The 12413-nt window shown below is 39.2% G+C and overlaps 1 protein-coding gene across 1 annotated transcript in view; it reads left to right on the top strand.

Annotated features, from left to right (window-relative positions):
• The window catches only part of LOC136872151 (cell adhesion molecule Dscam1), a 476843-nt gene that overhangs the window by 398299 nt on the left and 66131 nt on the right, over nt 1-12413 (top strand). The window contains exons 26-27 of the mRNA XM_067145993.2: nt 5889-6191; nt 8928-8930. Coding sequence (XP_067002094.2) covers nt 5889-6191; nt 8928-8930 — 306 coding nt within the window. The remainder of the gene's footprint in view (nt 1-5888; nt 6192-8927; nt 8931-12413) is intronic.

The raw sequence follows: 12413 nt of genomic DNA, 5'->3' as shown, positions 1-12413 counted from the left end.
CTCCTTGTTATGTCCCTGGTAGTACCTGTTGGTGGAAGTAGGATGGTCCTCAGGCTGGCCGAACCCCAAATCCACCGGAAGTCGCAGTTCACTTTCAGATGGCGTCCTCGCTGGAGAAGATCCCATGGCCTTGTGCACTACAGACTGGTAAGCCAGGCGGACCAGGAGAAGTTGATGATCCCCATCCCTGTGCATTTCCATCCAGGCTTCATGGCTCCAGTTTCCTTCGAAACCCACGGTGATCACTCGGCAGGAAACTTCATGCTCGGCCTCCCTCCTGGAACAGAACCCGCAGTCTTCTGGACAAGGTCTACGGGACAGAGCGTCAACCTGCGGAAGATGCTTTATCTCGCATGGACCCTCGTCGACATTTCGCTGTCTGTCGCCCATCTTCTTCTGGCCGTCACTTGTCTTCTTCTGGTTGTCCTTCATCTTTTTCTGGCCATCTTCGTCTTCTCCTGGCCGCTCTCCATCTTATTCTGATCGTCTTCCGTCTTCTTTCGACTGTCTTCCAGCATCTTCTGGCTGTCTTCTGTCCTTTTCGAGTCATCTACCTTCTTCTTCTGACCATCTTCAGTCTTCTCCTGGTGGTCTTCCGATTTATGGCCGTCTCCCGTCTTCTTCTGGCCATCTTCTGTCTTCTCTTGGTCATCATCTTCCAACTTCTTCTGACCGTCTTTTATTTCCTTTATCATCCTCTTCTGGCATTCAACTGTCCTCTCCTGGCTTTCTTCCATCTTCTTATAGCTTTCTTCCAACTTCTCCATCACCGGGCGAGTTGGCCGTGCACGTAGAGGCACGCAGCTGTGAGCTTGCATCCGAGAGATAGTAGGTTCGAATCCCACTATCGGCAGCCCTGAAAATGGTTTTCCGTGGTTTCCCATTTTCACACCAGGCAAATGCTGGGGCTGTACCTTAATTAAGGCCCAGCCACTTCCTTCCAACTCCTAGGCCTTTCCTATCCCATCGTCGCCGTAAGACCTATCTGTGTCAGTGCGACGTAAAGCCCCTAGCTAGCAACTTCTCCATCAACATTTTTTGGCCTTCTTCTGTCTTCTTTTGCCTGTCTTTGATCTGATTTTGATAGTCTTCCATCTTCTCCTCCATCTTCTTTTGCTTTTCTTCCATCTTCTCCTCCATCTTCTTTTGTTTTTCTCCCATCTTCTCCTCCATCTTCATCATTATATCAAAGAGCAAATTTAACTGTGCCTCCATTTTCGTGCGGCCTCTGGTCTCAACTGGCATGTAGTAATTAAAAAAAAAGATGAAAAAGAAAGTTTTATATGAGTGTGCATTCACTATACACCGACGTTCTGAAATGTTCCCATTGGCAGTCAAAACCTGCAGTACCTGGTCCGCTGATTCACGCTGATTACAATGATGTATCACACATGGGGTCTATTCTAACTTCTGACACCATTTTGTTACGAATAAAACTCCATCTGTTTCCTTATTCTAACTTATTTCAGGATGGCCTAATAATTGCATACACACATACACACACACACACACACACACACATATTTAAACACAAACAATTCTAACCAGTTATGAATGACCATACTAATTACCAGTCTATTTACAAATCTGTCTTCTGTACACACACCTGGGAGACCCAGCCGGTTGCTACCTGGGAACAGCTATAATCCTTACTATCACTTTTCCAAAGTCCAGTCACCTTCTACAGCCACTGTGCGTAGACAGCTTGATTTGAGCACAGTGTCACTGGCTATACAACACACCACAACTGTTCATTGGTTTGACTCCACATATAGTCCAATATTTCACACAGTCCCATGCAGTCAACAACTAAACAGCTCAACAGTATTCAACTGCAGGATGATACAACAACAAACATTAACACAGGTCCATTTATCCTCACACTCATAATAGTGCATTTGCTCGCTGGCTCACGGCGATCCTCAGTCCACAGAATTACACAAACACACAGTACAGTCTACCGTTCTGTCACCTACAGTTCATGCATTCACTGGTCTCTCCGACATCACAACTACAGCTCCTGGTTCAAACCTTGGTGGGAGACTAGCCCTCAACATAGCCACCGAACCTCAACACACTGAGTCTCACACACGGAGTCCAACACTGACTCCCACACGGTGTCCAGCTCTGACTGACTGTCCACGGCTAGCCTCCCATTTTGTAGCTCGCATGATTTGATCCAGAAATTTCACAATGTCACTAGAGGCAGAACATCCCCGTAGAATCTCCAAGAAACTCACAGGTAAGCTGGCCGATGAGAATAATACACAGAAAGGCCGGCCCCACCCCACAAGCCGGCTGGGAGATTCCAGGTCATCTGAATCACCAGTCCCTTCCTGGAAGTACCGGAAGGAGCTACCACGGGGCTGGCACGTAACAATATCCGAAGTCCACACTCTATTACTGGCCCACAGAGGGAAATTATAATTTTAATTTGATGCCATTTCAACTGCTTGGGAAACCTATTGCTGAGCTTTTAGTTAATTCTATTAGGTAAACACTGAATGTATCACCTGACAACATACAACATGGAATGCATAATTATGGATTTTAAAAACCTGACTACCTCTCCCAGATTTAAACCAACAATCTTGGGATCCAAAGGCGAACACTCTACCACTAATCCTCATACGGTGCGTGGTGGCTTAACATTGCATTAACTGAGCAAATGGCCACATGGTTCGGATCACGTAGCAATCAACTAGCATTCAGGAGATAGTGGATTCGAACCCCACTGTCGGCAGCCCTGAAGATGGTTTTCCATCATTTCCATTTTCACTCCAGGCAAATGCTGGGGCTGTACCATAACCAAGGCCATGGTTGCTTCTTTCTCTTCCTAACCCTTCCCTATTCCATCATCGCCATATGACCTATCTGAGTCAGTGCGGTGCGACATGAATCAAATTGTAAAAAAAAAAAATCCATCAACACAAGGAAGGTTTCCAGCAATGCAAAAGTGAGAAACATCTAGGATTAAGAAGGAAGTAACCATGGTCTTAATGTCTGGTGTGAAAATGGGAAACTATGGAAAATCACATTCAGTGCTGTTGACAGTGAGGTTCAAACCTAACATCTTCCGAATGCAAACTCATGGGTCTGTGACCTGAAACACACAGCCAACTTGCTCGATTGCAAGCAGTTTAACGTCACACTAACTCGGTGACGATTGCATAAGAAGGTACTAGGAGCAGTAAGAAGTGGCAATGGCTTTAATTGAAGAACAGCCTTGGTATTAACCTGGTGTGAAAATGGGAAACAATCTTCAGGGCTGTTGATTGTTAGGTTTAACTCCACCATCTCTTGAACGCAAGATTATGGCTACAGGGCCCGTACCATGCTGCTAACTCCCTTGAATATTCAGTAACTATTAGATTCTGGTGTCATCAAATGCCTCAAGAATATTATTGGAAACAGTCAAACAAAGAGCCATGCTTCTCATGGATGCTTTAAGGTCATCGTCAACTGCTACTCAATTCCAAGAATATGTTTTTCTCCTGCAATTCTGATCGAGTCAGTCTTCACATGAAACACGCGGCCACACAGGTCACATCTAAAGGTTGATGGAGTATGCAGTTGGATCTGATGCTTTTCATGGGTTTCGATTTCTTGTCTGCAATGTGCCTGCTCAAACAATGAGGCACTTTCTGCAGTAGCTTTGACCCAAAGAACACGGTTTTGTGCAGCTGTTGCCCAGGTGTTAGGAATTTGTTGGTGCTATTCATAGTCTTCTTAAGCTGGTCTTTATAACGTTTCAAATGAGCACTTTGTGGCCCTTTGCCATAACCAATCTCACTGTATAGAAGTTGTTTAGGCAGTCTGCTGTCATTCATATGCTCGATGTGACCAACCCATCTAAGCTGATGCTTCTATGCTGTTCGTATGCACCTTGTCAAGAACTGACACATTGCTTATATAGTCATCATCCCATTTGATGTTCATGATGGATTCAAGTTTCTGCTGATGGAAGCGTTCCAGTTTCCTTATGTCATGATGGTAAAGTGTGCAGGTTTCACATCCATCCATATAGTAATGTTGTTATAACTACAGCTCCTTATTCAAGAAAACTCAGTAGGAGAGGTGGCTGTAAGTTGTATGGGCAAAGCGTATTCTATTTTCCACATCCTTTTCTGAGTTGCAGGTGCATTTAGAATACTACCAAGTTAGGTGAATTTGTCTACCTGTTCAAGAGGTGTTCCTGCTATGGTGATATGTAGTTCAGGGACGGTACTAAATTTGTTGCCTCAGCTTAACAAATATCTCCAGACTCAACTCAGACCTGAACATCAAAGTATGGCTACAATGATGAAGAAAATAATGATGCTGTTGATGCCTGCAAAAACAGGCCTATAAAATAATAATAACAAAATTCTGAAGAGAAAGACGTAGAATCATCATCATCATCATCATCATCATCATCATCATCATCAGTTTTCCACTCCAGTTGCCCGGGTGTGGTTATATAGAGTACAAAACATATTTTTTAATGGACAGTATTCTTTTCACATGTGATGAACTAAGTTTAGAGGAGAGCTCTGACTACACATCTGCATCAGCTTGCTCTAGAGCAAGGCTGCTCAAACATTTTTGGTTCATGCACACTGTTTTGCCTGCTGGAACATTGCGGCACAGCCAGCTTGCTTTAAACAGATTTCAAATGATAGGGAGCAGTCTCAATGGATTACAAACACCAGCAGAAAGTGCATAAACCACTGGAAAGCTTGAGAAACATGTCAGTCACTCTTGCCCTATCAATACTACATTACTTCAATTTTCACAACATTCCTGCATAAACAGTGATTTTTAGCAATGACCAGCAATAAAATAAGAAACAGAAGGGGTTTCTTTCTCTAGATTACAAATGATGAGTATGTGTTTCTGAGATTCTCCCCAACAAAACTAACACAATAAACTGACAAATTTCACAAGAGTAGGGTTTTTTTTTTTCAAAACTGTGCCCTTGCATTTGAAGATTTATTTACAAGTTTTTCAACTCAGTTTTTAGCATATATATTATATATCATAATAATGCACACATATATATGTACAGAATGTTCCCAAACACATGTAAAGTAATTAGTGGATGGAATTATCTAGTACATCCCAAAACAGCACAAAAAATACCTATGAACATTCGGCTGGTCAATCATTTACAAGTTACAGACTTTCAAACTTTCTAGTTCCAGCTAATAACTAAAACAGGCTTAGCTCGTTAACGAATAACCATAGGGCATATTTTCATAGGGACTTTTTGTTGTTTTGGGGTGAACTGTCTACCCTGCATCAAATCCTTCTTCTTCTTCTTCTTCTTCTTCTTCTTCTTCTTCTTCATTATTATTGTTATTGAAACCTCCATGGCTCAGGTGACAGCGTGCTGGCCTCTCACCGCTGGGTTCTATGGTTCAGATCCCAGTCACTCCATGTGTGAGACTTTTGCTGGACAAAGTTGAGGCGGGACATGTTTTTCTCTGAGTACGCCCATTTTCCCTATCATCTATCATTCCAGTAATACTCTCCAATTTCAATTCATCTTTCAGTCATTAATCATTGCCCCAGAGAACTGTGGCAGGCTTCAACAGCCAACACAATCCTATCCTTGCTGCTTGGTGGGGGCTTCATTCATTCCATTCCTGACTTGGTCGAATGACTGGAAACAGGTTGTGAATTATTTTTTTATCAACCTTCATAAAAGCACCCTTTTATCTCCAAAGGTAATTCTAGAAAAATATGACCTTATTACAAAATCCATTAACTCAGATTTTGTAATATCTTACCAATTATATTGGGAATACTGTAGTATATTTTGACCTTCCTGCTGCTAATTTTTTCAATATAGGATGGAAATAAAAACTAAATATATTTTACCCTAACTGTAGATCTATCTTGTGCAGAAATTTCATGCATTTCAAGTCAGCAAACTCTGCCAGTGTCCGTAGCAGCAACTAATTCTGGAGGCCATCACCGACATAACAAATCAACTCCTGATCCACACCAGCATCAAGAAAGTCACAGCAGTAGTAGTGGTATTGGTTTTGGTCATTCTCGCAGTTGCTCCATGGGTGCAGATCGTGAACGATCAGACTCGGATAGTAGCGGAGGAGCAGGTAGTCCTCGACGAAGAGACTCCAAGCCACATCCTACACAGTACAGACTGCCTCCATCCACCCAGAGAACAATTAAAACAGCTCATCATGGTGAGTACAAAAAAATTCTACATCTTTTCTTCATAATAATTACATGGCAGCCATGATAGACTATAGTGGTCCACAAACTCATAAAGTTTAGTAGTAATAATAACCATCATCATCTAACATAGTTTCAGGTAGTTTCATTTACTGGATCCCCTTATCCAAAACCAAACCCCATGGCCCAACAGCCCCAAAGGGCCATGGCTCAGAGGCCGGCAGATTATGAGGTGTCATGTAGTCAGTACAACGAATCCTCTCAGCCGTTATTCTTGGCTTCCTAGACCGGAACTGCCATCTCACTGTCAGATAGCTCCTCTATTGTAATCATGTAGGCTGAGTGGACCTCAAACCAGCCCTCAGATCCAGCTAAAAATCTCTGACCTGGCCAGAAATCAAACCCAGGACCTCCGGGTAACAGGCAAGCATGCCACCCCTACACCGCAGGGCTGGCTTGGATCCCCTTATCATTTCTTGTAATTCAACCTGCTCTCTGTCCCATTCTTCTTCTCTCTTCTCAACACTTTTGTCATCTGCCTCTCAGTCTTCCCCTCGGCCTCTTGCCACCCACTTCCATCTTGTGCATTCTTAAACTCTTAAACTTCAGTAATAAGTTACACACTGTGAAGGGTTGAGTCCTCCATTTACTTTGTATTTGAGATGCCCATTACCGTCTTAGTTGACATTTCTGTATCCACACTTGCAAGGGTGCCTTTTCCAGTACTTCCCCCACCTTATCATTTCTCACTCCATCTCTTCTTGTAACTCCTCCCCTCCTCTGAAATTTCATTTCACTTGCTTAAACTACTCTGCTAATATCTCTTTCTTCCATTACCCAAATTTCTGATTCATAGGGTAGTTTTAGAACATAATAGGTATGGTATATAATATATTTGGTTTCTTGGGGGTACATCCTTCCTCTAGTTTATCAATGTATATGCCTGTCTTACCCCTTTCACAGATATTGTTGTTCTTATTTTGTTTACCAGTGGGGGATGTGTGAACATGATCTCAGTTTTTCAAAGGATATTGTAAGACCTGTTTTTTGTGCTATTTCCCGTAGAGATTGGTGTTGAGTTTCCCGAATGTTGTTGGTAATCAGCAAATCCTAAACAGTTTAAACTAAAATAATTTTGTTTGGAGCTTCCAAATTTTATGTTACTGTAGTAAACTTTCCGTATGGTGGTTTTTTTTTTTAAAGCTGTATATCTATTGCTGGTCAGTCTTTCTTCAATGCTTTTGCCAGAAAGTTGCATTTCCTTCACATTAAACTTCATCCTTTACTGTTCTACTGCCTCTAGCTATCTATTCAGCTGCTCCTTGGTTTGATTATGTCATATCATCAAAGCATCTACAAAGACCATTGCCTTCTTCTCTTCCTCAATCGTTCCTGTTATTTAACATTATTACATTCATTCTGAACATGAAGTTAGAGGTTGTGATGATGATAATAATAATAATAATAATAATAATAATAATAATAATAATACCGAGCTCGATAGCTGCAGTCGCTGAAATGCGGCCAGTATCCAGTATTCGGGAGATAGTAGGTTCGAACCCCACTGTCGGCAGCCCTGAAAATGGTTTTCCATGGTTTCCCATTTTCACACCAGGCAAATGCTGGGGCTGTACCTTAATTAAGGCCACGGCCGCTTCCTTCCCACTCCTAGCCCTTTCCTGTCCCATCGTCGCCGTAAGACCTATCTGTGTCAGTGTGATGTAAAACAACTAGCAAATAATAATAATAATAATAATAATAATAATAATAATAATAATAATAATAATAATAATAATAATAATAATAATAATAATAATAATAATAATAATAATAATAATTTGTTTTATATTTTCTACATTGGATCACTCTAGTCAACTATACAAAGGATTTCTTGATATCCTGAGAGATGCTGCCTTCCTTTGTTCTGTTGAAAATACCCTCCCATTAGACCTTTTATTGATGTTGGTCTGTAGCCTGATGTGTGTGTCTTGAAATAAATTTTGTCTGTTTTGTTTTAGAGATTGTCTATTGTTATTTGTAGTTCTTTAATATCCTCCTTAATTTCTGTGATCCATTTAATCTTGGTCTTGCTATTCCATAATTTTTCAATTATTCTTATGCTAATTCTGGTGTCAGGTGTTCTGATAAGATGTCCAAAGAATGATATACATTTTTTCCTAATCGTACTCAATGCTGGTTCAATTTCCTTATAAACTGTTTTATTTGATGCTATTCTCCATTGTCCATTAACTTGATACTGTTTATTTATGCATGTTCTAATTATTCTTCTTTCTGTCTTAAGTATTTTTTCACCGAGCTCGATAGCTGCAGTCGCTTAAGTGCGGCCAGTATCCAGTAATCAGGAGATAGTGGGTTCGAGCCCCACTGTCGGCAGTCCTGAAGATGGTTTTCCGTGGTTTTCCATTTTCACACCAGGCAAATGCCGGGGCTGTACCTTAATTAAGGCCACGGCTGCTTCCTTCCACTTCCTAGGCCTTTCCTATCCCATTGTCACCATAAGACATATCTGTGTCGGTGCAATGTAAAACAAATAGCAAAAAAAAATTATTTTTTCTGTTTCAGCTTATTAGTAACTTTAAAAATGGTTTCACTACCATTAGTTATTTCTGGCTGTGTAACTGTTTTATAATGTGTTAATTTTGTTGCTATCGATAAGCTTTTTTTATTGTATGTAGTCTTGATAAAATAATTTGCTTTGTTTAATTTATTTATTCTATTATGCCAAGCTGGTTTCTCATTAAGATTATAAGTTACTAGCAAATGTACCCGTGCTTCGCTATGGTATCCTGCATTGTATACGAATATTGAAGTAAATACTGTACATGCAGTAAATAAGATTGTTTTAAAATACCATGTCTCTTAGCATTATCCGAGAAACAGCATGGAGAGGTCCTCATTTGTTGTTTCCAATGTAAAGTGCTTGTTAAGGATTTGTGATGATAACAACAGGCTCACTTGCCTACTGCCATTCACAATCGAGTTGGGAAGTTTACATTATAATTGCAGGCCCCATTGCCTACTGCGCGGTCACAATCGATTTGAAGAGTTTCCGTTATAATGGCAGCCCCCTTTCCTACTTCCAGACATATTACAAATTGAGGAGTTTTTGTTATAATGGCAGGAAACTTCCCTACAACCAGTCAAAATTGAGTTGTGCAGTTATCATTATAATGACAGGCCCCTTTCCCAACTGCCAGCCAGCTTACTGCCAGTCACACCAAGTTGGTGAGTTTCCATCGAAATAGCGGGCCAGTATGCCTAATACCAGTCACATTTTAGATGGGTACATCTGTTTATAACTGCGGGAACGCTTGCCTACAGCCAAACACAATCGGGTAAGGGGAGTTTTAAACAAAACTGCATGCTCCCTTGCCTTCTGCAAATCAAATTGAGAAGTGAATTATTCACTACAATGGTAGGCCTGCCTTATTAATGCCAGTTACACGGGAATTGGAGAAGGACCCCTTTCCTGTGGGGAGTACTGATTACAATAGCAGACACACCCTTTCCCGATCGCTACAAAATCGACATCAGTGAATATATATAGTTCGACATACGAAAGTATGTACTTGTTTACAATATTGCAGACCTTCATTTACAGATTAACTGCTGCTAAACGGTACATCATATCGAGAAAGGATTGTACCATAAGACGCCGGATTTAGCGGCCTAAATTGCTGGTCTTATGATATCTCATCTATTCATGGGTCAGATTGAGTTAGAAACGTGGAATAAGGTAAAATTTGTGTAAGATTATCTCACATTGCATTGCTTTGTGGATAATTAAGTAACAGCTACATACATAGCATTTGGCTCACATATGGCTACTGGGTAGACCAATTTTCGTGTAGAATTTGATGATTCTATCTTTCTTATAAGTGATGGAAGGTATGAATTATGTATGTGAAAAGTCGAAATTTACTTATCATCGAGAAATAGAGAAAAATCAAGCGTAAAAGGGATAGAAATACGACAAAAAGTCGTAAGTATAAAGATAATTTAAAAGTAACCACCTTATCAATACACAGATTTATTTACTTCAAAATTGGTAAATTAGGTCAAGACCGGTTTCGATCCCTAAGGGATCATCTTCAGTTGACACACATATAAAAAAGATATTTACAAAAACAACACATGTAAAATATTAATCTTTTAGTTAATTCAATTGAGTCAATTTTTTTTTTTTTTGTATTTAGAATGTTGGTGGGTACATTTTAGTTTGAAAACATGTGTGTGAGATTTATAGGCTCACTATGTCTAAATTATTGCGTATATAGGTCCTATACTTCTTTACATACAGTGTCAAAATTATTACATTCAATATAATTTATCTATTTGATGAAAACACTGGCAAATTGCTTACTGAAATGGTAAAGTGTGTACATTTTTTAGTTTAAAAGTACATGTTGTTTTTTACATGTTGTCATATTACATGTTGTCATATTACAATTTATATTACAAAGTATAGAATAAAATTATTCTTGCATTTGTGCACATTGATAATAGTGAGATTATTGTAGGGTCTTCATAAAATATACTGTTGTTTGAGGTATGTTGCTGTATATCTTTTTTTTTAATTGTCAATAGCCTGATTACATTCTTATATATAAGTTATGAAATTTCACTTTTTATAGTTCAGTCAAATGGAAGAAACATAGAATAACCTTGTTAATTTAGATTCTTCATGACTAAAATACTGGTATATAGTACCTTATTAAAATAGATCCTTAATACTAAAATACAAGTATGTGGTACCTTCTGTACTTGTTTTATATATTAAAATACGGTTTACATTTGTTGACATTAGTCCTATGGTTTGTAACCATTTGTAAAGTTGTGGTCTAATATAAAGGCCAGTTGGAAATGTTTAAAGTTAGTCTGATGGGAAAGGGTTCAATCCCTTATTTATATTGTTTATTTTTTGCCACTTGTTAGGTACAAGCATGGGATGATCTAGTTAAAATGAACTCTTCATAACTAAAATATTTGTATATAGTAGCTTATTAAAATAAATTCTTTACATTAAAAGTACTAATATGTAGTGCTATATGCGCACATTTTTCAAACATAAAATAGGGTTGACATAGGTTAACAACAGTACTATGGGTTGTTACCGTTTGTGAGATTGTAATCTGATATAACTGGTCAGTTAGAAATGTATGGAATGTTTACATAAATAGGACCGAATACATATTTATACTATGTTGCTTTGCCTCTTTTTACAAGCGAATTACGTGATGTAGTATAATGTTTGTTGCAAATTTATAAGCTGCTGCTGTTGTTGGAGTTATCTTGAGGTTCTGTATGTCGTTAAGAAAACATTTTCTATTTTCGCATGTCGTTACTAGTTGAATGGGTGACTATTGTGAAATGGAGTGTGTTTGAAATGTTGTGCGTCTTGATAAAGTTGCACGTTTGTTGTGGCGTGGAGGCTTCTATGTGTTGTAAATAATGTATCTGCAAGCAGAAATAATAACTGTGTAATATGATGTGTTGTAGAGATGTGGAAAGTAAGTTATATGTCGTATCACTTACGTTAAATGTTGAGACCGTGTATTCTGCATGGCTGCCTGTCGGGATCTGTTGCGTGTTATTCTGGGGCTGTAATTTGCAGTGGCCGAGGGGAGGTTTGAAGGGATGGGTGGAGCGCTTGTGATGGGAGTGGGGTTGGAGAAGGGGAGATCTTGGAATGGTTTATTTGTATGTATGGATTGTTGTTTGTTGATTCTTTTTAAATAATAATCTGCTAGGAGGGAATAACGGCGTGGAAAAGAATATTGTTTTTGTCTGTATTTTCGTTCAAGTTAAAATCTGCGTTGATGTATTTATCTAGATTTATGTAGAATTCTTCTAGTATACTGAGCAAGGGGCTTTTTGGATTGGTATTAAGGATTTGCATGTCATTATTGATACTTATAAATTTGTGCTTTTGATCATTAATGTGCTGTCCCAGCTATGTAGGGCTTACTGGAAGAAGTTTTTCAATACGATATAATGAACACGTAAATGCTATCAAACATAGACATTTTTCAGCTATGGGACAGCACATTAATGATCAAAAGCACAAATTTATAAGTATCAATAACGACATGCAAATCCTTAATACCGATCCAAAAAGCCCCTTGCTCAGTATACTAGAAGAATTCTACATAAATCTAGATAAATACATCAACCCAGATTTTAACTTGAACAAAAATACAGAAAAAAACAAT

The sequence above is a fragment of the Anabrus simplex genome, chromosome 4 (assembly GCF_040414725.1).
Source record: "Anabrus simplex isolate iqAnaSimp1 chromosome 4, ASM4041472v1, whole genome shotgun sequence".
Classification (NCBI taxonomy): domain Eukaryota; kingdom Metazoa; phylum Arthropoda; class Insecta; order Orthoptera; family Tettigoniidae; genus Anabrus; species Anabrus simplex.
The sequence above is the reverse complement of the archived record's forward strand: the minus strand, read 5'-3'. Positions and strand labels throughout refer to the sequence as shown.